This window comes from Alosa sapidissima, chromosome 18 (assembly GCF_018492685.1).
Source record: "Alosa sapidissima isolate fAloSap1 chromosome 18, fAloSap1.pri, whole genome shotgun sequence".
NCBI classification, from domain to species: Eukaryota; Metazoa; Chordata; class Actinopteri; order Clupeiformes; family Clupeidae; genus Alosa; species Alosa sapidissima.
Genome location: NC_055974.1, coordinates 1,377,501 through 1,398,787, shown reverse-complemented (window position 1 = coordinate 1,398,787; position 21,287 = coordinate 1,377,501). Strand labels below are relative to the sequence as shown.

Below are 21,287 nucleotides of genomic sequence, written 5' to 3'. Positions count from 1 at the left end.
GAGCGTACCGGTGGTAGAGCTAGACGTCGTTCGTCAGAGGAGCGCAGCGGTCTGGAGGTAGTGTAAGTCTGTATGAGGGCATTCAAGTAGGTGGGAGCAGAACCGGAGACTACTTTGTAGGCAAGCGTTAGAGACTTGAATTTGATGCGGGCCGCCATAGGTAGCCAGTGTAGCTGGATGAGCAGCGGGGTAACATGTGCCCTTTTGGGTTGGTTGTAGACCAGGCGCGCCGCTGCGTTCTGGATCATCTGAAGTGGTTTCACTGCGCAGGCTGGGAGACCTGTCAGGAGGGCATTGCAGTAGTCGAGTCGTGAGATGACTATTGCCTGAACCAGAAGTTGGGTAGCATCTTGAGTCAAGTAAGTCCTGATTTTCCGTATGTTGTAGAGTGCGAAACGGCATGACCGGGCGACTGAGGCAACATGATCTGAGAAGTTTAGTTGGTTGTCGAGAACAACTCCTAGATATTATCATCAATCATGTCTGCTGATCAAATCCAAGCTACATTTAATGTCCTGAGTGTAATATATTCCTTAAGGTAGCTCAAAATGATATCATCAGGTGACATACACCAGTATTTCCCGTAGGTCTAATTTTTGCAAATGTGATATCTTCAACATATCTCTGGGCTAGAAACAGTCACTTGGACTCAAATAATAACTTGTAAGATTTTGATAGTCAAAGGTCAAAGGTCAAGGTCACTGTGACCTTATGTACATCCCATTGTGGTGAATAAACCTCTAAAAATCCCTGACATAATTGCAAATGTGATACAAACATTCACACTGGCCCTTTCTGAAACCAATCCCCACCAACTCCCCTAAGTTACGGTGTGCACTCAGGTGGGAATCACCCTTACAGCTAAATCGAGTTCTCCATGTAAATGGGAAAATGTTGGCGTTCTTTTATCACTTTTGGGTGCTATAGGCTAGTTGGAACTGCTCACCTCAATGAACTATGATAAGCTATGCTAACAGTGGGTGCTTCAGACTGAGGTACTGCACACACACAGATGAGAAGGGTATGTATCATCTTATCTAACTCTGGCAGAGACAATAAGATAATTTCCCAAAATGTTGGTGTGTTCCTTTAACACTTGGTTAGGAGTGCAAGTGGCTAGGGATAGAGTGTAGCTAGTTTCGGAAAGGGCCTTTCACTCACAGATAACAAATTAATTTGAATTTGATGGTCAAAGGTCATAGGTCAGGGTCATTGTGACCTCACATTCTTGTGAGGAATGCCTATAGGAAGTTTTTTTTTTTTTCTTTCAAATTCGGCACACACAGTCACTTACACTCAAAGATGAACTGATTAGATTTGAGTGGTCAATGTTACTGTGACCTCTCAAAAAAACAACATGGGTCTACTGTATTTTTACAATATCCTGGAAACACTTTGAGGGAGTTATTTAAAATTTAGCACAACTTAGGCCCTGTATACACATAACCAGATATTTTATGTTTGGGTCTTTCGTCCACACATAAACAGTGTTTTAGCCCACACAAATATATTTTTTAAAAACCTCCTAAAGAGAATGCTGGTTTACTTGGATCTGTGGACATCCAAAATGGAGATTTTTACAAACAAGTATATATGTATATATACTCTTTTGATCCCGTGAGGGAAATTTGGTCTCTGCATTTATCCCAATCCGTGAATTAGTGAAACACACACACAGCACACAGTGAACACACATAACAGTGAGGTGAAGCACACACTAATCCCGACGCAGTGGGCTGCCTGCTACAGCGGCGCTCGGGGAGCAGTGAGGGGTTAGGTGTCTTGCTCAAGGGCACTTCAGCCGTTCCTACTGGTCGGGGTTCGAACCGGCAACCCTTCGGCCGAAGCACTAACCAGTAGGCCACGGCTGCCCCCCAGGACAAGGACATGGTTACCCCGTGGACAAGGACATGATGATTACTATGGATGGGTATTGGGTGTTCGTATATAGCAAGTCAGTCAGTACTCTCCTGGGCTTTACCTGTTTTGTAGCCTACTGTACCTCGATGTCCATCCATCGCAAAAACATGTCTGTAGACCCTGCTTATTAGTACAAGTTGTTTTAAAGCAGAGACTCTGATATGGTATAACCACCTAGCTTCATGTTAGGGTCCCACAAGGAAATCTGTCTGAAACATTGAAAACATGATAATGTACATTACTTGTGAATCTGTTTCCATTGCATGCCACATGACCAGTGGTTAAAGTGGGATTTGGCAGGTGGGGGAACCCTAAAATCCAGTGTCGGTGCAACAGGGAAAAATGACTCACCGTTGGACAACATATTGAGTATCGTGGTGTAGCAATATTTTTTGGACAAGAATTGATAGCTTTTCGGGTCACCTCTGTAAACACGAAAATTAACTCCCCAAATATTTTAACAATATAATCGCGCTGTATCGTTGGTATGAAAGAATATATTTATTATTAAATTATCCGAGGTGGCGGAACTGCGTTCCTCCCACTTTAATTCCTGCATATGACCGCTGTCTGCTGTGTTGGGCTAATGGAACAGTGCTAATGGAGTAATGCCAAGCTAGATTAACATTTTCCAATGTTAAAACCATTTATCACATGAAAAATAACAATGTTACTATCATGTGATAATAACAATAATAACAATACTCTGTGTTTCCAGGATATCATGTTCAAGTTGTAAAAATATTTTTTAGTGAATAGTGAAATAGTTCACAAATATAATCAGCCACAGAACTTCTGTTAGACTTTTTTTGAGGACGGTCACTGAAAGGAGCTGTAACAATTATTGGAGGCTGCTGAAAAGGCAAGCCAATGGCTATGGCACTCACATGCTATTTGGGGTCATTTTGTAACCTGAATTGACTCTGAGACGCTGCTGCTGTGTTTCTGGAGTGGTAGTTGTTGGTGCCTACATCAAGGGCTTGCGTGTCGGCTGTGTATGTTGTTGGTCAGATCATAAGTGTCCACAGTAATGAAGAGGAATGACTGGAGAATTTATGATATTGCTTGGTATGTTGGTATGTTGCTGATCGGATCATAAATGGCCATAGCAACAAACAGGAATGACTGAAGAATTTGTGACAATGGTTGGTAGTTGGTATCTAAATATTTGTTGGTATTTGTTGGTGTCTGCATCAAAGGCTTGCGGTTTGACTGGGTATGTTAATGATCAGATAATAAACCACCAAAGCAATGAAGAGGATTGACTGAAAAATGTGTAGGTATTTGTGGGTGCCCACATCAAGGGCTTACAGTTGGTCTGGTTATGTTGCTGATTGGATCAGAAACTGTGGGAGCAAAGAAGAGGAATGACCAAAGACTTTGGTGGTACTTCTTGGTGCCCTCATTAAGGGTTGGTGTTTTGTTTGTTGTATAGTTGCTGATGGGATCATAAATGGCCACAGCAAAAAAGATGATTAACTGAAGAATTTGTTGGTATTTGTGGGTGCCCACATCAAGGGACTGCAGTTTGCTTGGCTGTGTTGCTGATCGGATCATAAACGGCCACAGCAAAGAAGACAAATTACCAAAAAATGTGTCGGTATTGGTTGGTAGACAACCTATCATGAGTGTGGAGGGAGCTGGGTCTGAGATGCCAGATACCACTGTTGAGCCTTCTGGAAGTCACCGATGAATGACGAAGACAAAAGTGCAAGTGAATATTTGTACCAAATTTTAAAAAACATCCCTACAGGCATTTATGATATACAATTTTCTCAAGAATGCAAGGTCCTTGACCTCAACCTTTGACCACCAGATTCAAATATTTGTTATCTGTGAGTCAAAGTGAATATTTGTATCACATATGAAATTATGTCAGGGATTTTTTGAGATTTATCCACCACAAAGGGATATACATTGACCTTGACCTTTGACCTTTGGCTACCAAAATGTTACAAGTTATTATTTGAATCCAAGTGACTGTTTCTAGCCCTGAGATATGTTGGAGATATCACATTTGCAAATATTGAACCTACGGGTATACTGGTGTATGTCACCCAATGATGTCATTTTGAGCTACCTTAAGGAATATATTGCACTTAGGACATTAAATCTAGCTTGGATTTGCCAACCAATCATTAAAATAGATATGTATTTGAAATCACTGGCTGGATCACACTATTTAGGCGGTTACAACGACAAAAATAATAAAAAGGCCGAGCATTTTTCTTTTGATTTATGAAGTCCACAGATGGCCCTTTCATGTGCAGAAAGAATTTTGAAAAAAGGAGGTTGCTCATCGGAGATATTCAGGTCTGAATATTGCTATTTTTTGGGTATTCGCCAAAAGGCATGTGACATAATGGATACGTGCAGTCCTGGACTGACACCAGTCACACCTTACGCCTTGTAACTCCAGTTTTAAACTAACCTTGGATGGACCTTTGATGGCATGGATTGTTACTTTGCTGTGTTTAAATCTGACAGCAGGAGGGATGTCAACATTTTATGCAATTTTGGGCCTTTTTTTTAGGTTTTTTGGCCTAAAACAAGGATGGGGGCCTAACTCCCCCTGGGTTGTTTCAAATTTTGTACTATTTTGGCTTTTTGAGTTTTTAGGTGACCCTTCAAACTGTCCAAGTTTCATCAAAATGTGTCACCCCCGCCTGGTCCTCTCATGGACACACTCTTAAGTCATGGTATGGGCGTTTATTCAATGCATGCGTGTGCACGTTGGTAGCAAAGCTAAGCTTCAACCTATTGGAAGGCTATTTAATTATGAAACGACATTTAATAGAACGACGTGGATTTATGCAACTTCCATAAAAAACAGAGCACAGACTATATAAAACACTGTTTGGCATTGCCTGTTTGGCAAGTATTAAAGTCAGCCAAAAGCTATTAATCAGTCTTAGTTATCCAGCTCCAGATCAGTGATTTACGCATGATCTGATCCGCCCATTTACCATTCACAAAAGCTGGTATTGTGTTTCCTGAATCCTTACATTCAGGCATTCAAATGAAATGTAATTAGCATATAAATATTCTATCAGTGTATGATGCTTGCATGAGAGAAACATCCCAAAACAACGGCGCCCATATAACTGCTGTTGTTTTGAGAAGTATTTCTCATGCAAGCATCATGCAACAATGCAAAAACAATGAAACTATTGTAGGCCTAATTATATTTTACATTAGTAAAGCAGTACTCTGATGTGCATGTTTTCACAAACTTTTGTGAACAATCTTAGCCCTTTAAACATTGACTGTTTTGAAGTGCAAGTACATTATACATTTCAGTTGTACTTTTGACTAGTAAGAATGTGGGAATGAGATGTAGATGAACTGGTTGGTGAAAATATTCATACTTTACACATTGTTATCAATATGTACAATTATTATTATTATTATTATTATTATTATCATACTTAAAATTGTCTTTCAACTGATGTTAAAATCATTTCCATTGAAAATAAATAATAACTATTGTCCAAGACTTGATCTACAAGTACATACATTTACAACAGTTAGAACACAATTCTACACAAATTCTACACAGTTAGATCTGATGAGACAGAAACTGAAATTGGATCAATCCATTTTCAGAGGAACATGAGTTCATTTGCATATCTACAGCAGGCAAAGCAACACAAGAGGTTAGGGATGATCTGATCTCAGGCTCATACTACAGGCAAAGATCATGACATAGAGGCTGGAGTTAGATACACCTAAGCACAAAAAGAAAACACAGGCACATGGCAAGACCATACTGGACATGAGAGAAGTTTTTTCTCACCCTCTTGGACCTTAACCATGGTCATTGGCGACACCTGAGGGGACCCCAAGGAAAACCTCTAAAGCAGCACTTGCAAAGCATTTGCAGAAACTTGCATCGCTATCAGATAATCTTCCGGATGAATATAATACAGCAACAATCATTGATGGAATGTCTTTGGTCCAGAAGGTCAATAACAATGTCTCAACTTATGCAGACATTGCTGCTGCTATTCATAGCATGATCCGTAAAGAGGCAAAGCAGAGGCAGATAATTTTTTAGATTAAATTAGATTACATTTAACTTTATTGTCATTGTGCAGAGAACAAGTACAGAGACAACGAAATGCAGTTTGCGTCTAACCAGAAGTGCAAAAAAGCAGAAAAGTGCAATGTGATATAAAGTATAGGCAGGTGGTGCATAGACAGGACAAGAAATATAGTGCAGTGTAGACAGTAGTATACAGTTGTTTTGCAGAAGGTGGTTTAGAGTAGCATAAATTAAATATAAATATGTGCAGTGTATTAGCAGTTACCTTATAAGAGCAGAATAAATATGGCTATGTACTGTAATATGAACAATGTATGAACAACATGTACAGGTATGTGCAATGTAGTGGCGGTACCATTATAGTAGTAGTAAGAACAATATAGATATATGCAGTGTATTAACAGAATATATTACAGAAAAACTGAATAAATATGGATATTTAGTATGAACCATATAGACAGATATGTACAGTATGTACAACTATGTGCAGTGTGGTAACAGTACCATTGTAGTGCAGAAACAGTAAAATTACAATAGTATTAATAATAAGTGTATGTGCAGGATGAAAAGCAGTAGAATATGGCTATGTACAGTATAAGTGTAATTACAGTATGTACATTTGTAAATAAATAGATGGATAGGATAGATGGGTGGGATAGGGTAGTGCAGTTGTGGGGGGGGGGGGGGGGGGGGGAATGTCCGAATCCTTGTTGTCCGTGTCAAGGTTGCCATGGTCGTGGACACCTCAACAGGCACAGGCAAGGAGGCATCAGGCGGGGGGCGGGGCAGGGGGTGATGGGGGCTTAGTTTGTTGGATGTCAAGTTCAGTAGGGTGACAGCCGCAGGAAAGAAGCTTCCTCTGAACCTGCTGGTTCGGATGCGGAGAGACCTGTAACGCCTCCCGGAGGGGAGTGGGGTGAACAGTCTGTGGTTGGGGTGAGAACAGTCTTTGATGATGCGCGCCTTACGCAAGCATCGCTTGCCCTGGATGGCCTCGATGGAGGGGAGTGAGGAACCGGTGATGTGTTGGGCAGTTTTCACCACCCTCTGCAGTGCTTTCCGGTCGTGGGGCAGAGCAGTAGCCATACCAAACTGTGACACAGTTGGTGAGGATGCTCTTGATGTTTGAGCGGTAGACGTTCACCAGGATGATCTGAGGAGACAGATGGACCTTAGAAAGAAGAGACGCTGGTGAGCCTTTTTGATCAGGGTAGAGGTGTTGAGGGTCCAAGAGAGGTTCTCAGAGATGTGGACACTCAGAAACTTGAAGCTGGTGACATGCTCCACCTCAGTCCTGTTGATGAGAATGGGTGTGTGTGTGTTAGCTTTAGACTTCCTGAAGTCCACAATGAGCTCTTTGGTCTTCTTGGTGTTGAGAGCCAGGTTGTTATCAGTGCACCACGATGTTAGGTGCTGGACCTCCTCCCTGTAGGCCGTCTCATCGTTATTGCTGATGAGCCCAATCACCGTAGTGTCATCTGCAAACTTGACAATGGTGTTAGAGCCATGTACAGGTGTGCAGTCGTAGGTGAAGAGGGAGTAGAGGAGAGGGCTCAGCAGACATCCCTGTGGTACACTGGTGTTCGATGGTTGAAGAGGTGTGATTATCTAACCTAACAGACTGAGGTCTGTTGGTTAGGAAGTCCAGAATCCATAAGTTTGGTTTTTCTTTTATCACATACACATATATTGGTAGATGTTTTTTCTTTACCTTGACATGTTTCGATGTATACTTCCGTCTTCATCAGAAGGTCACACGGTGGAGTAGTCTGACGCGTTTTTATCAGCTGATGTTGTTACGGAGGTGTGATCCACCTGTCAGTTTTTTGACAGGTGGACCACACCTCCTGCATGCCAGTTATTAAGCAGGAGAACAACCGATACCACCGCTGAATAAAGGAGGTGATTGAAATAGGAAAGCGGAGCCCAAAGACGATGAACAGAGATGAGGGAGCATATATGCTCTCCCATACCTGGAGTGCCGTCCTGGGGGGCGGCTGACTGACAGCAGGAGGTGTGGTAAACTAATAAATAACACATACTGCTCTATTCCCCAGAGCCGTAAGGCCCCATGGTCAGCTCTGTAGATGTTCAGTGCGTTCTGAAGAGAATAAACAGGCACAAAACCTGGATGATCGATTATACATTAGGGATCTCCTCCAGCTGTTGCAGACGTCGTGTGATCTATAATGGTAAGGTAAGGTGAGTGCTATGCTAGCACAGTTGCTAGCATTATTCGTAAATGAGTGAGTAATATGGCAGCATACTCGCTAGCTCATTTGTAAATAAGTTAGTAACACGGTAACATATCTGCAGGCCTTTCTGTAGCTTAGAAATGTTACCTGTGGAATCTCCTGGCAGCATTCTCTTCTCTGCCTCAGTTGACATTGCCCCACAATTTCCACCCGCACACCTATATAATAATTTTAAAAATAATAATAATAAAAGCTAATCAAGTGCTGTAAATCTAGTAAAGTTTCAAATGCAAGCAAATGTTAAATATTGTAAAAAGACTGGCTTTATGTCACGAAAAATTACATTACATATGTAACAGGCTGAACAGGGTAACGGCTAAAAGCCAAGCCTAATTTGGCATGTAGGAGCATGTCCTAGGAGCACGTAGAAGCACTTCGAACATGCCAGAGTGCGCCTCTGTAATCTGTCATTTTCACCAGAGTGGTGGAGGTTTTCACATGAAGAAAATAAACAGCGTAAACATCTGACAGGCGGGCGTGGCCAGCAATAGCTTATTTGCATAAACGTGACAGAGCCCTTAAACAGCTCATTCTGAAAGGGACTGAAGCTGGCAAGAATAGAGGCTGCAGAGATCCCCAGATATCTCTTATGAGATTGATTTTGTGCAAAAAACTTTATGAACATGTTTTGTATAGCCCATAGACCTATTCTAACTTGTTTAAAAGGAGGTATAATATGTCTCCTTTAAAACATCCCCTCCTTAGCACTATTGAGAGGTTGCTCTGCCGAGTATAAGAGGAATTGTGCCACTTGCATCGCAGGTTCGAATCTGGCTTGATGCCGTGGCTGCCGTTGTCACGCGGTCTCCCGTTGTATTACGCTACCCAAATCCTGTTATTGTCTGTGGCCTTGATCATTTGTCTGTCTATCCCCATGTCTATCTCCTAAATGTGGCATTCAACCTAATACAACAAACAAAATTCACCAAAAATAAGGATTTATTTGGGAAACAAGACATGTGAATCAGGGTTCAAGTGGTCCGTTTTCAGACCTAAAGGTTGCGGTATTAATCATTATTATGACACAGTATATTAGCGAATGTTAACAAAAAACTTGTCAATTTCAATGAGGCTAGGAAATTCCATTCTAGCACAAATTCAGATTTTCATACTCCAAGCTCGTCTGAATGAGAAACTGATGTCAAGCATGCATTCACAAGTGGGACTCTTTGAGAAGCTGTTTAACAAGGCACAGGTTGCGGCAAGATTAAAAACATGTTTACTCAAGGTTGACGGTTTTAAGGTTGTAGGCTTAAGTAACTTGTTGAAGGGGAATATTGCTGTATCCCTGATTCCCTATGCGACAGTAGGCATACCACTGCAGACTCGCTTCCTGTTGACGTACAGACGTATGAACGTCCCGAAAGAAGGACCACAGATGAGTCCGCCCAAGAAGAAGGCTGTAGTTTTCTGCCCCTCGGTAAACAAAACCAAGAGTGCTGAATCGTGCCTCAAATATCGTTCGTGAAGTTTTGCGGCGGGTTTACTTTCTGAGACGACAGCACTGGCAACGTTGAACGTCTGTTGTCGAACAGTTTCTCTCTTTCATTGTATGCTTTCTCGACTTATGTTCGAGTAGGGCTCGAATTACCGGTTCAGGCAGTTCACTGCAGTGGGGAGAGTTTCATGGCCGAGGCGCGGTGCGGACAAGAGCAGAGTATGCGGGATGTTCGGGACTCGGGTGGTGGAAGGAGACACCCTCGATCAAACGCATCGGCAGGTAACGATGCGATAGAGCTGTTGTGACGCATTAAAACACACTTATACAATCCGGTGTGTTTTGGTATGAAATTATTGTCTGGCTTGCAAAACTAAATGGCAACATTCTCTCTTTCTGCCATGTCCTTCAGAGAGAAATAAACCAGACCAGCAGCCTTCCAGGTATTACTATGTATTCAGAATTTTAATGTGTAGGGAAGGCTACATAATGTGTAGGCCTATACCTTACTAATGTTTTATGTTTTGTGTGTGTGCGCCTTTCTGCTTAGTGGTCTGTGTGTGAGTGTGTGAGTGAGAAAGTGTGTGTGTGTGTGAGAGACAGAGAGACAGAAAGATGTATTCCATTTGTGAGATTTCACTGTTTGTCGACAAATTCCAGAGAAAATCTGTGTCAGTATTGCTTAACAATCACTTGAAGTGTGTGTTTGTGTGTGTTCTAGCCGTTTGTGTCTCCTGGGCTGGGGTGGGTGTGCTCTTTTCTGTGTGCCAAAAGTTTGACACAGCATTGTACAACCCCCCCCTTCTCTCTCCCTGTCTCTCAGCCAAGGAGCTCTTTCCTCCATCCGGGCTGCCATCATGAGGAGTGAGTTTGTATTATTATTTCGTAAACTGAAGTGACCGAGTTTTACTTTTCAGTATCAGTATTGTGTGTGTGTGTGTGTGTGTGTGTGTGTGTGTGTGAGAAAGATAGGAGAGAAGAGAGAGGGAGACAGGGAGAGAGGGAGAGAGGGAGATTATGTGTATACCTGTCATAATGATCTGTTTTTTCCTGTTTTATTAAATCAGCCTCTAGAAGCACATCTCAGGAACAGCAGAGAGAGAGACGGTAACTCAGACACATACTGCACAATATGAACACAACTTTATTTTAGTGTATTTACTTATGCATGGAAACAATCTTGTGTCATTCAGTCACACACCCTTCTTAGCTGGAATTCAGTGTATTGTAAAACATATTTGTGTGGATTGTATATTTGATCCCTTTCACCTCGTGTGTGTGTGTTTGTGTGCATGTTTGTATTTGCACATAAGCCACAGGAGGCCACAGATCACCATCCTCTCCGCAGAACCTATGGCTCCTGCCTGGTACCCAGCGGCCCCTCCACCATCAGCAGTGCAGGTACCATAGATATGTATTTTAGACACACTCCACTGGTCTGCAGTGCAGGTACCATAGATATGTATTTTAGACACACTCCACTGGTCTGCAGTGCAGGTACCATAGATATGTATTTTAGACACTCCACTGGTCTGCAGTGCAGGTACCATAGATATGTATTTTAGACACACTCCACTGGTCTGCAGTGCAGGTACCATAGATTTGTATTTTAGAGACACTCCACTGGTCTGCAGTGCAGGTGGCATCTTGAATTTCCCCTAGGGATCAATAAAGTATCTATCTATCTATCTATCTATCTATCTATCTATCTATCTATGTATTTTAGACACACTCCACTTGTCTGAGCATTCCTGTGGCTGTTGAGCCGAGGATAGGTGTGTCATCAATTCACATGAAATATGAGAGGTTAACAAGTAGGGTTGCAATGCATGTTTCAGACGGTAGAGCTTAGTACGGTAGGAACGGCTTCAGATGTCCAGAGTTGGTGGTTAATGTTTAGAGGATTATACTCTGTGACCAGTCATAAAACTGACTGACTCAGCGACTGAATGTGGTTGTTTGTTTCACATTCTCTTTTATGGACACCTGTGTATACACAAATTCCCTCACACACACACAAACAAACAAACAAACAAACAAACAACTAACTCTCCCCCATGACATACTCATACTCAATGATTATTTTCCCTTTTCCCTTTTACCCTCACCTCCTCTCTCCCTTGCACACACACACACACACACACACACACACACACACACACACATACACACACACATACACACACACACACACACACACACACACACACACACATACACACACACATACACACATCACAATGTATCTTTAACTTCCAACACTCTCACAAACACTATCCTCCATTGGATATTGGATACATACACACACACACACACACACACACACACACACACACACTTACTATATCCTCCACCATTATGCACACACACACACACACACACACACACACACACACACACACACACACACACACACACACACACACACACACACACAGGTTCCTCCCCCCTCTTATGAACAGGTGCTGAGAGAGAAGAGTCGTGAGCAGCAGCAGCTTGTCGTTCCCTCTCCTTCTCCGACTCCTGTCACCACTTCATCCCTCGCTCCCTCTCCGCCTCCCTCTCTATCTCCCACTCCATCACGCTCCACCATCGCAACGCAGACTGATGTTCCACCCACACCCCCACCCATCCCTCCACCACCCACTCTAGTAGACAACCCAGCGACCAGACCAGCCCGTGAGTGCATCAGGGTTTCTGTGTGTGTGTGTGTGTGTGTGTGTGTGTGTGTGTGTGTGTGTGAAAATAATAATTAAATAGCTGTTTGTGCATGCGGTTTCATAATAGCAATGAGCATCATTGAAGTTTCTGAGAGTGCTTATTAATTTTACAAAAGTATGATGAACATGTGCATTAATGAGATCAACCTGTATGTGTGTGTGTGTGTGTGTGTGTGTGTGTGTGTGTGTGTGTGTGTGTGTGTGTGTTTACGATTTTTCTGTTGTTGTCTCCAGTCAGAAGACCTCCGAGGCCACCCAAACCGCTCTGCCCCCCAAAACCAGACGTGGACCCACACACACCTTCACACACACCCACAGATCGGCCGCTAGAGGAGGAGCCGGTCCGTCCCAGGCCTCGGCCCCGCTCAAGAGCAGGCCTGCGGCCAATGAGCGAAGAGGTAGCTGGCTCTCAGCCAATCAGCAGTGAGAGTCACATGATACAGCCAATCAACAGTTGCATGCCTAAGTCCCGGTCTCTAAACAGTGAGATAGTTGTTGCCCAGCCTGTCAGTGGCGAAAGAGCAGTGCCTCCATCAAATGGGTGTGAGCATGCAGTGAGCAAGCCAAACAACCAATCAGAGAGTGTGTGTGCGCAGAGCGAGGGTGTGTGTTTGGGGGCGGAGAGTGTGTGCGTCGGTAGTCAGTATCTTCAGGACCTGTTGGATGTTTTCGGACCCGAGTCCAGCCAACGGCAAAGTGACGCCGGTGACCACGGTGGACGAATAGGTGAGGGGGAGGAGGACGAGGAGAGAGGGGCCAGCGGCAGCAGCAGTGGGATGAGTCCCCGGCCACAGCCCAAGCCCCGCATGAGAACGCAGTCGCACACCCCCACGCAGACGCACACCCCCACGCAGACGCACACTCCAACGCAGACGCACACTCCAACGCAGACGCACACCCCCACGCAGACGCACACCCCCACGCATACTCAAGTGTCCGCGTCAGGGTCCCCCCCTCCCCCCCAGCCCCAGCCCCGAAGGAGGAGCCTATCAACAGCCACCAACACACGTAAGAGAGGGAGAGTGTGTGTGTGTGTGTGTATATGTGGGCAGGGTTGGGTAGTAATGGATTACATGTAATCTGGATTACGTAATCAGATTACAAAAATCAAGTAACTATAATCAACTGAGATTACAATAAGAAATTGTGTTATCAGATTATAGTTACAATGTTGGGAATTACTTGATTACATTTTGTGATGCAAACAATGCAACTTTATAAAAGATATCTTAACTAATGTTTTAATTTTACAAGCAGCCTATTAGTTTGTCCACAAGATGTCACTATCATCCAATTGCCTCTGTAGTTTCTTTACAAGAAAAAGGTTCATATCAAAACTCTAGAGGGAGCCGTCGACATTGACCGATAAACCCGTTCCAGAAAATACGTTCAGTACTTGGCAATATTGCAAAGACTGTGGGAAATAATAATGTGTATGTCGTATGCAAGTTGTCTAAAAAGTGATCCTAAAGTAATCAGATTATGTTACATGTTTTGGGTAATCCTATTGATTACGCTACTGATTACAAAAATTGCCATGTAATCTATAGTCAGTAATCGATAACATTACAAAGTAATCTGACCCAACCCTGTATGTGGGAGTTTGTGTATTTGTACAAATGCTTATATATCTGCACATGTGTGTATTCAAACACCTGTGAATGGATGCAAATTGATCTGTTTATGATCAACAGCCCAGAGCAGTCCTCAGGACTCAGATGAGAAGGGCCAGATAAATCCAGTCCACACTGGACCAGGCATGCCTCCTCGGTAATACACACTTACATTATCACACTCAGACTCACACACACACACACACACACACACACACACACACACACACACACACACACACACTCACATACATACAAAGATGAACAGTGAAATAAGATGAACATGTTTGCTCTGATTGTCAGATTTCTCCCAGTCCGTCCTCCACCCATCAAGCTAGCCAAACCGCTGGATCTGATTGGCTCTGGCCCAGCCTCAGCCAATCAGCAGCAGGGTCAAAGAGTTCCGAAGAGAGGACCCCCACTACCACCTCGTCCAAAGCCAGGACACCCCCTCTACAACAGCTCACAGGTATCCAGATCATGGAGGTATTCTGCCAATCAATCAGTCAATCAGTCCTCCAAATCATGGAGAGCTTGTTATGAGTACTCTTTGTCTGAGCAGGGGGAGGTAGGCTAACCTGACTCTCGCCAGATGATTTTCGTTCCACCTAGCTCCGTTGAGAGTCATTTCGGCACCAGATTTTATGGTAGAGCCAATCAGGACGCAGGGCAGGAGTTTCATAGATGTGACGTAGCATAGAAGCAACTGTGAGACTGTTCTCAGCGTCACGGGTTGGCTTCGATGTGAGTGGTTGAAGTAGCACGTCAATAGATGACGGACAACTGGCTTATCCAATCATATGCAAGGATTTTTGAAAAGGCCCAGCCTTCTGAAACACCACTCCAATGGATCGATCCCAGATGGATGAGTGGAGCTAGGCGGAACGAAATTCATCTGGCGAGAGTCAGGTTAGAGGTAGGCAGGAACCAAGTTTGAATAGTTTTGCTTCATCAAGTCTGTATTTTAGGGAACGCTGTCCTCTGTCTCTCTCCTGTATGGTGTCTTTGGGTGCGAAAACACCACCCTGATGTGCCTGAGCTAAATAAGAAATAATACCTTTTTTGATTCTGAATTTGTTTGCATCTTTAGAAAGAGGACCTCAATTTGATGGACTTAACCGACACATTGGCAGACATGGATACCCATTCTGATGTAGGCACACATGCAGATGTGTGTCCAGACACACACATGGACGTAAACACACTCACGGATGTGCACACTCCAGTCAACATGCCTGTGAACGCAAGCACACACACACACACCCACACAAATCCACACGCACAGAGCAGTGAAGAAGCAGGAGGCTCTGATGGGACGTCACTAGAGATCCCTCCACCCCAGGTAACACACACACACACACACACACACACACACACACACACACACACACACACACAAACACACCTTTCAGCTTTCATCTGTGTATACCTCTGTGTTGTGTATATATTGTCTATTATGGCCATCACAACAGGTTAGTAGAAAGTGCTAGCAATCGCCATCAGTGTTTGCATGCATGTGAATAACATTGCTCTGCGTGTGTTTTTGTGTGTTTGGAAGTGGGGATGTGGAAAAAAGCACATGTTGGTGTATGTGAAAGCATTTCTGTTTGTGAGTGTAATGCCCTGATGCACATGAAAGCAGACTTAAACACAACAGGACAGTGAATCCTCTTCCCCAAGTCTCAAAGCAGCCACTAAAAAGTTTTTCAGTATTTATTTACAAGTGATATATTATGTACAGCTGTGTGATTGACTAACCAAATTACATCAAACCCAAAAGACAGTACTTTACCTTCTTAAATAACAAACAGAAGACAATAACAATAAGAAAAGGCAACCCACTCTTACAAATGGCTGACAGAGGAAACCATCAAGAGGCTAGAAAAGGGCTTCTTTTTCTATAGTACCGGTAATTGAGCTGATGTCTGGTAAACTTTTTAAAGAAATAGCAAACAGGAGGGTCAATACTCTGCTCATCTTCTTGTAGAAGAACTGGACCTGGGCCATAGGAACTGGCATTGATCTTAGATAAAACAACCCTTGAAGTTAGACGCAGCGAGTACCAGAGCACCACACAGTAGAGCCTCAGCAGACTCCAAAATACCCTGACAAGTGGAGCAGCACACAGAATGCTTTACTGGGTTAGAGTTAACAATCAGCATGTTGTGTTGCTTTGCAGTCTTATTCCATCATGCTCTCGGAGAAATCCACCACTCAAGCTATGTGGTGAGTTTTTCTCCCTGTCACACACACACACACACACACACACACACACACACACAAGGTAGACTATGTAAATCCTTTCAAAAAATAATCTCTTTTTCAGCTGCGTGGCTATTTTTGCTTTCCGTGGGGAGAAGGATGAGCTGTCATTCTCTGAAGGCGATGTCATCATGTTGACCGATTATGTAAATGATGAGTGGGGACGTGGTCATTTGAAGGGACGTTCCGGAATATTCCCCCTGTGCTTTACCTCCTCACCACAGCCGCATTCCGTAAGCTTCCAAACATCCTCTACATACACACATTCCCCCGTTCTCTATAGTCTCCCTTAGACACCACAAAAACACACATATGATGGAGCACACGATCAAACGAGTCCAAGTTGTTGTTTTCATCTTCTCCTTCTCTTCCATCCATCTAGATGTTTCAGAGTGCCGAGGCAGGCCTAGACTGAACAGGACGTGTTCTTGATGAGTGAGTGTGTTTGCCTGTTTGCCTGTCTGCATGTGTGAACTGTATGTTAGTGTTTGATCAGTTTGTACATTTTGTAATGGTCTGTCTGTGTGTGTGCATGCACATCTGTGAGTTTGCATGTGTGTTTGTGTTTTAGGTGGGGGGCGTTGTCCGTGCACTATTGGATGATGCTGATTGGTCTCACGACTAAGCAGAACTCACTACCATTGGTCAGGAACACTGTTTGTGTGTTACTGTGAGGGTGTTATTTACTGTCCAGAACCTTTCAATTTACTTCAATAAAATTACAAATAACAGACTTACATTTAACTGTGAGAAATATCAGTACTGTATCTTTAACGCAAACACACATACACACACACACACATTTTATCATTGCTATATGTTTGGTAGCAGTAACGAGAGATTGCAGTGGCATCTCGATCTTTTAACCAAATAAAATGTTTTTTTTTATTCATTACTACTTGAGCACTTTTGTCTGTTCAGGAGAGGAAATATGTGCATGTTCATGTGTGTATATGTGTGTCTTCTCACATAAACTTGCTGTTAGATTACGTCAGCAGCTGAGTAGAGGTTTGTACTGTACTGTATGTGCAGAATTTACATTCAAATAAATGTGTGTGTGACTGTGACCACAAGTATTTCTTGTGGAGACTGATCCGAGTGTGCATTTCAGTAAGAGCCAAAGCAATGCTCAAGGACTGAACTTTAATGTACAAAACTCTGACAGAAGAGCATCTTAAAATCTTGTCCTACATGACTAAGGATGGGAATCAAAGATGCACATTTCTTTGGGAACAAACACAACACACACACACACACACACACAGTCACTCATACAATCACTCATACACACACGCAGGTTTGTGTATGAGTCAAAACTTTCACTTTTTTTTTTTTTTAAAAACAACAAGATTCAAATAAGCAAGGACTTCTCAGAGCACATGCACACACTACATACTATACACCACACACAAACAATCTTAGCCTGTTTTCCTTCTGTGATTTCATTGGCTTTTTTTCATAACACACTTAAATGCAAAACAAGAACGGTCTCTTTCTCAACACCTCTCTCACACACACATCCACATACTCACACACTCGCACGCGTATACCGTAATGACTGAAGGCTTGAACGAGTTATGGTCACACTGAACAGAGACTTGACTATGACATGACTACCTCTATCTGTAGGATATGTGGAGAGAGAAGAGGAGTACTGATGAGCGTGTCAACTGAGAACTAACAAGGTCCAGGTACACTTTTGAGAAAAACTCACCACGGAAAATTCAGATTTAAATAACCACCATCGTATGAAATGATTGAATCTTATCTATTATTATTTATCACCAAATCATATTGTCTTATGACACAAACATATCTATTATTTTGCACCACGTCACATCATTTTATGTTATCCAGTGCAAAAAAATAATCTAATTTGTAGACATGTCTGGTAGACCTTATTAATTCTCAATTGACCAACTGTAGAAAAAGGGTGGCGGCAGCACAGTGCAGCTGGTGGCCCAGCGGAGAGGTGACAGGAGAGGCATCTGGTGTGGGTGGGTTGCTTCTGGACTACATTTCCCATAGGTCTCAGTGTTATGCCATTAGGTCACCAGAGCAGCTTTCAATCTTAACACTCTTAGTCGTGATGGTCGTAGCACGAGCGCGTTTGTGGGAAACGCAGTCCTGGTTTGTTTGTTGCTCTTGTCGGCTCGCTGTTGTGTTTGGAGTCTTGTGTCTCACAGTCAGCAGCTCGCTGTGCGCTTACCTAGTCCCATAACCTGAAAACGCACACACACACACACTTTAGGGAATTTCAAAGTGACTGAACGTGTACTGTGATCAACTGAACTGTTAAACTGGGTTAAATATGAAGTCAGTGACAGGAGATTGCTCAATAGAGATGTATAAAGACATGCATCTCCAAAAGCCTATTTATGAAACATCTGCTCAGGTTTCAAATCTGACAACTACTGAAGTGATCTAGTTAGGATTTAAAAATAGATACATAGACATGCACGGAAATCGGAAGCGACCATTACATGCATAAATACAAGGACTTAAAAAAGAGCCCAAAGTTGAAGGCTCTATGGGTAGAGGGAGAACTGTTAACATGCACTGACAGCTACCTACCATTGTCATTCAGATGGTCAGACTGTCAGCATAGGTGGAGAGAATAAAGGATGGATGGGTTAGAGACCAAGTGAGTGTGTGGGAATGCTGCTGTGTGTGTGTATCATATCCCATCATAGCTGCCGTTGATAACATAGATTTATTGAACTTAGGTTTAATACAGAAAAAAATGTGGACATTACCAGTATTAATATTAATATATGATATGAACCATTTATAACATTATTTGGATCCTGTTATTATATGTTTATCATCGATCTAAATAAGGTATTACAATGTATGTGCATATGTGCCTGCGTTTATATGTGCGTGTGTGTGCGTGTGTGTGTGTGTGTGTGCACGCTCTCACCTCTGTGTCCGCTGCCGTGTTGCTGTCCAACTCATCAGGTGAATCGACCTTCACGTTGTTTTCGGAGTCATCCTGCAGATCACAGGCAGAAACTGAGCAAAAGGTTTGAGTGTGTGTTTGTACTGCTGTTACATACAGGGCACCGGTGATGTAAAGTATGTCCATGTTTCAGCAAGAAACATCTGCATCAGAAATCAAACAGTTCAGTGTGTCCATGTGTGTGTGTGTGTGTGTGTGTGTGTGACTCACTCACCAAAACCCATGGATGTGACAACACTTCCTCTGCACTGTAACGATTTCCCACGTTCACTTGCAGCATCCGGCCAATCAGATCCTTTAAAACACGTCATGTCTGTGACTTGCATGAAAAAAACATGCATGATCTCCTACCATGCGTATGTTAAATGTATGTGAGCATGTGTGTCGTGTACTCTATGTGTGTTAGGCTGACCTTAGCAGAACTGCTGATGCTGTCCCAGTAAGGGGTGGGGAACTCCAAGCGCCCCTCCAGAATCTTCTGGAAAAGCTCATCCTGCTGGTTTCTCTCTGAGCGAAACGGAGGGAAGCCGCACAGCAGGATGTAGGTGATCACCCCCGCCGCCCAAATATCCACCTTCAGCCCGTAGCTGAATATAAACACACACACACACACATGGACCATACACACATGCACATGCAATTGGACAAACACACACACAGAAAGAGACTGAATGGTTTAAGTGTATTAGAGAGGTAGCCAGGTTAACATCTTGTGGCTGTAATGCTCAGTGAAGTGCCTGCATAGTGGGTAATCCTAGTGTGGCAGTGTGTCTAATGAGTGTAGACTGGACAGCGGAGTTAATGACGCTGCTGCTTCTGCTTAATGAGGCCAGTGGGCTGTGTTTAACCACTTGAGACAACTTAAGCCTTACAGCAGACAGCAGGGCCATCTGTGTGTGTGTGTGTGTGTGTGTTTGGTAGCTTAAGTGAGAGTGTCTGCAGCCTTGTGTTCATAAGTGTGTGTGTGTATGTAGATGATAATGTAAGTGGATTTGCTCACTGTAATGTTTGGTGTTTGTGTGTGTGTGTGCAACTGATAATGTCGTTGGAATTCGCTAACTGTAATGTTGATGTACAGCTCTGGAACACATTAAGAGACCACTGCACATTTTCTGATGTCATCCTACGATTGCTGAGTGACATTCAAATGAGTTGACGGTCATATTCAAATTTGCAGTGGTCTCTTAATTTTGAAAAAATCGAATGTCACTCAGCAATCGTAGCATGACATCAGAAAAATGTGCAGGGCTCTCTTATTTGTTTCCAGAGCTGTGTGTGCGGTGTGTGTTTTATGTGTGTGTGTGTTACCCAGTCTCTGCAATGATCTCAGGAGCCACGTAGGTAGGTGTTCCGCAGACGGTGTACAGAGGCTTATCCACCACTGTCGCCAGCCCAAAGTCCCCCAGCTTCAGAGACTTAGTGCCATCAGGATACTCACACACCTACACAAACACATACACACATGGATATGTGAATGAATAACAATGCACCTTTAGTGTGTCTAAAGGTGTTACTGTACTTTTCCAGGACATTTTCAGGTTTGATGTTTCTGCTTAGAATAAGGATCTAATGCAGGCATATCTAAAGTGTGTGTGTGTGTGTGTGTGTGTTAGTGTGTGTACCAGCAGGTTCTCTGGTTTGATGTCTCTGTGCACGATGCTGAGTTGGTGCAGGTACTTGAGAGCGGCGCTCAGGTTGAACAGCATGGCACTGGCCTCACACTCACTGTACTTAGTGGAGGAGGTGATGGCGTCAAACAAGTCCCCTCCCTGCAGAAACACACACACGCACACGCGTGCACACACACACACACACACACACACACACACACACACACACACACACACATCTCTGTGAGGCTGTGGTAGAGAATATGATAGAAATATAGGTCCTCACTGAGAAAGAGACAGAGAGAGAGAAAGAAAGTGAGAGAGAGAGAAAGAGAGGGGGGGGAGAGAGAGGGCGTACAGAAGAATAGCTCACTGTAGCAGTAAGTCTAGTTGTACAAGGTGTGCTGGTTGTGCTGTACTAGTGTTTACTGTAACTGGGGCCACAAAGCATGACAAAAATGC

The 21,287-nt window shown here is 43.3% G+C and overlaps 2 protein-coding genes across 4 annotated transcripts in view; one reads left to right on the top strand and one right to left on the bottom strand.

The window, feature by feature from the left end:
• Positions 1-9,496: 9,496 nt before the first annotated feature.
• LOC121689931 (SH3 domain-containing protein 19-like) lies at positions 9,497-17,320 on the top strand. Of its 2 annotated transcripts, none has more exons than XM_042070190.1 (14): positions 9,497-9,940; positions 10,071-10,101; positions 10,482-10,522; positions 10,726-10,765; positions 10,978-11,059; positions 12,097-12,337; positions 12,613-13,386; positions 14,073-14,148; positions 14,295-14,460; positions 15,082-15,333; positions 16,171-16,217; positions 16,318-16,486; positions 16,636-16,688; positions 16,825-17,320. In XM_042070190.1, the coding sequence occupies exons 1-13, from the start codon at positions 9,847-9,849 to the stop codon at positions 16,666-16,668; spliced, it is 2,046 nt and encodes a 681-aa protein (XP_041926124.1). In that variant the 5' UTR covers positions 9,497-9,846; the 3' UTR covers positions 16,669-16,688; positions 16,825-17,320. The 2 variants fall into 2 exon arrangements, with proteins under 2 accessions (XP_041926124.1, XP_041926123.1); XM_042070189.1 differs by having other exon boundaries at positions 9,501-9,940; positions 10,972-11,059.
• A 61-nt stretch (positions 17,321-17,381) lies between these two features.
• The window catches only part of LOC121689932 (serine/threonine-protein kinase DCLK2-like), a 10,605-nt gene continuing 6,699 nt past the window's right edge, over positions 17,382-21,287 (bottom strand). The window contains exons 10-16 of one of the 2 annotated variants that reach the window (XM_042070191.1): positions 20,838-20,984; positions 20,524-20,657; positions 19,628-19,802; positions 19,430-19,510; positions 19,177-19,248; positions 18,828-18,849; positions 17,382-18,475 (exon numbers count right to left, since the gene is read on the bottom strand). In XM_042070191.1, coding sequence (XP_041926125.1) covers positions 18,459-18,475; positions 18,828-18,849; positions 19,177-19,248; positions 19,430-19,510; positions 19,628-19,802; positions 20,524-20,657; positions 20,838-20,984 — 648 coding nt within the window. In that variant the 3' untranslated portion in view covers positions 17,382-18,458. The remainder of the gene's footprint in view (positions 18,476-18,827; positions 18,850-19,176; positions 19,249-19,429; positions 19,511-19,627; positions 19,803-20,523; positions 20,658-20,837; positions 20,985-21,287) is intronic. The other variant, XM_042070192.1, reaches the window with a different exon arrangement.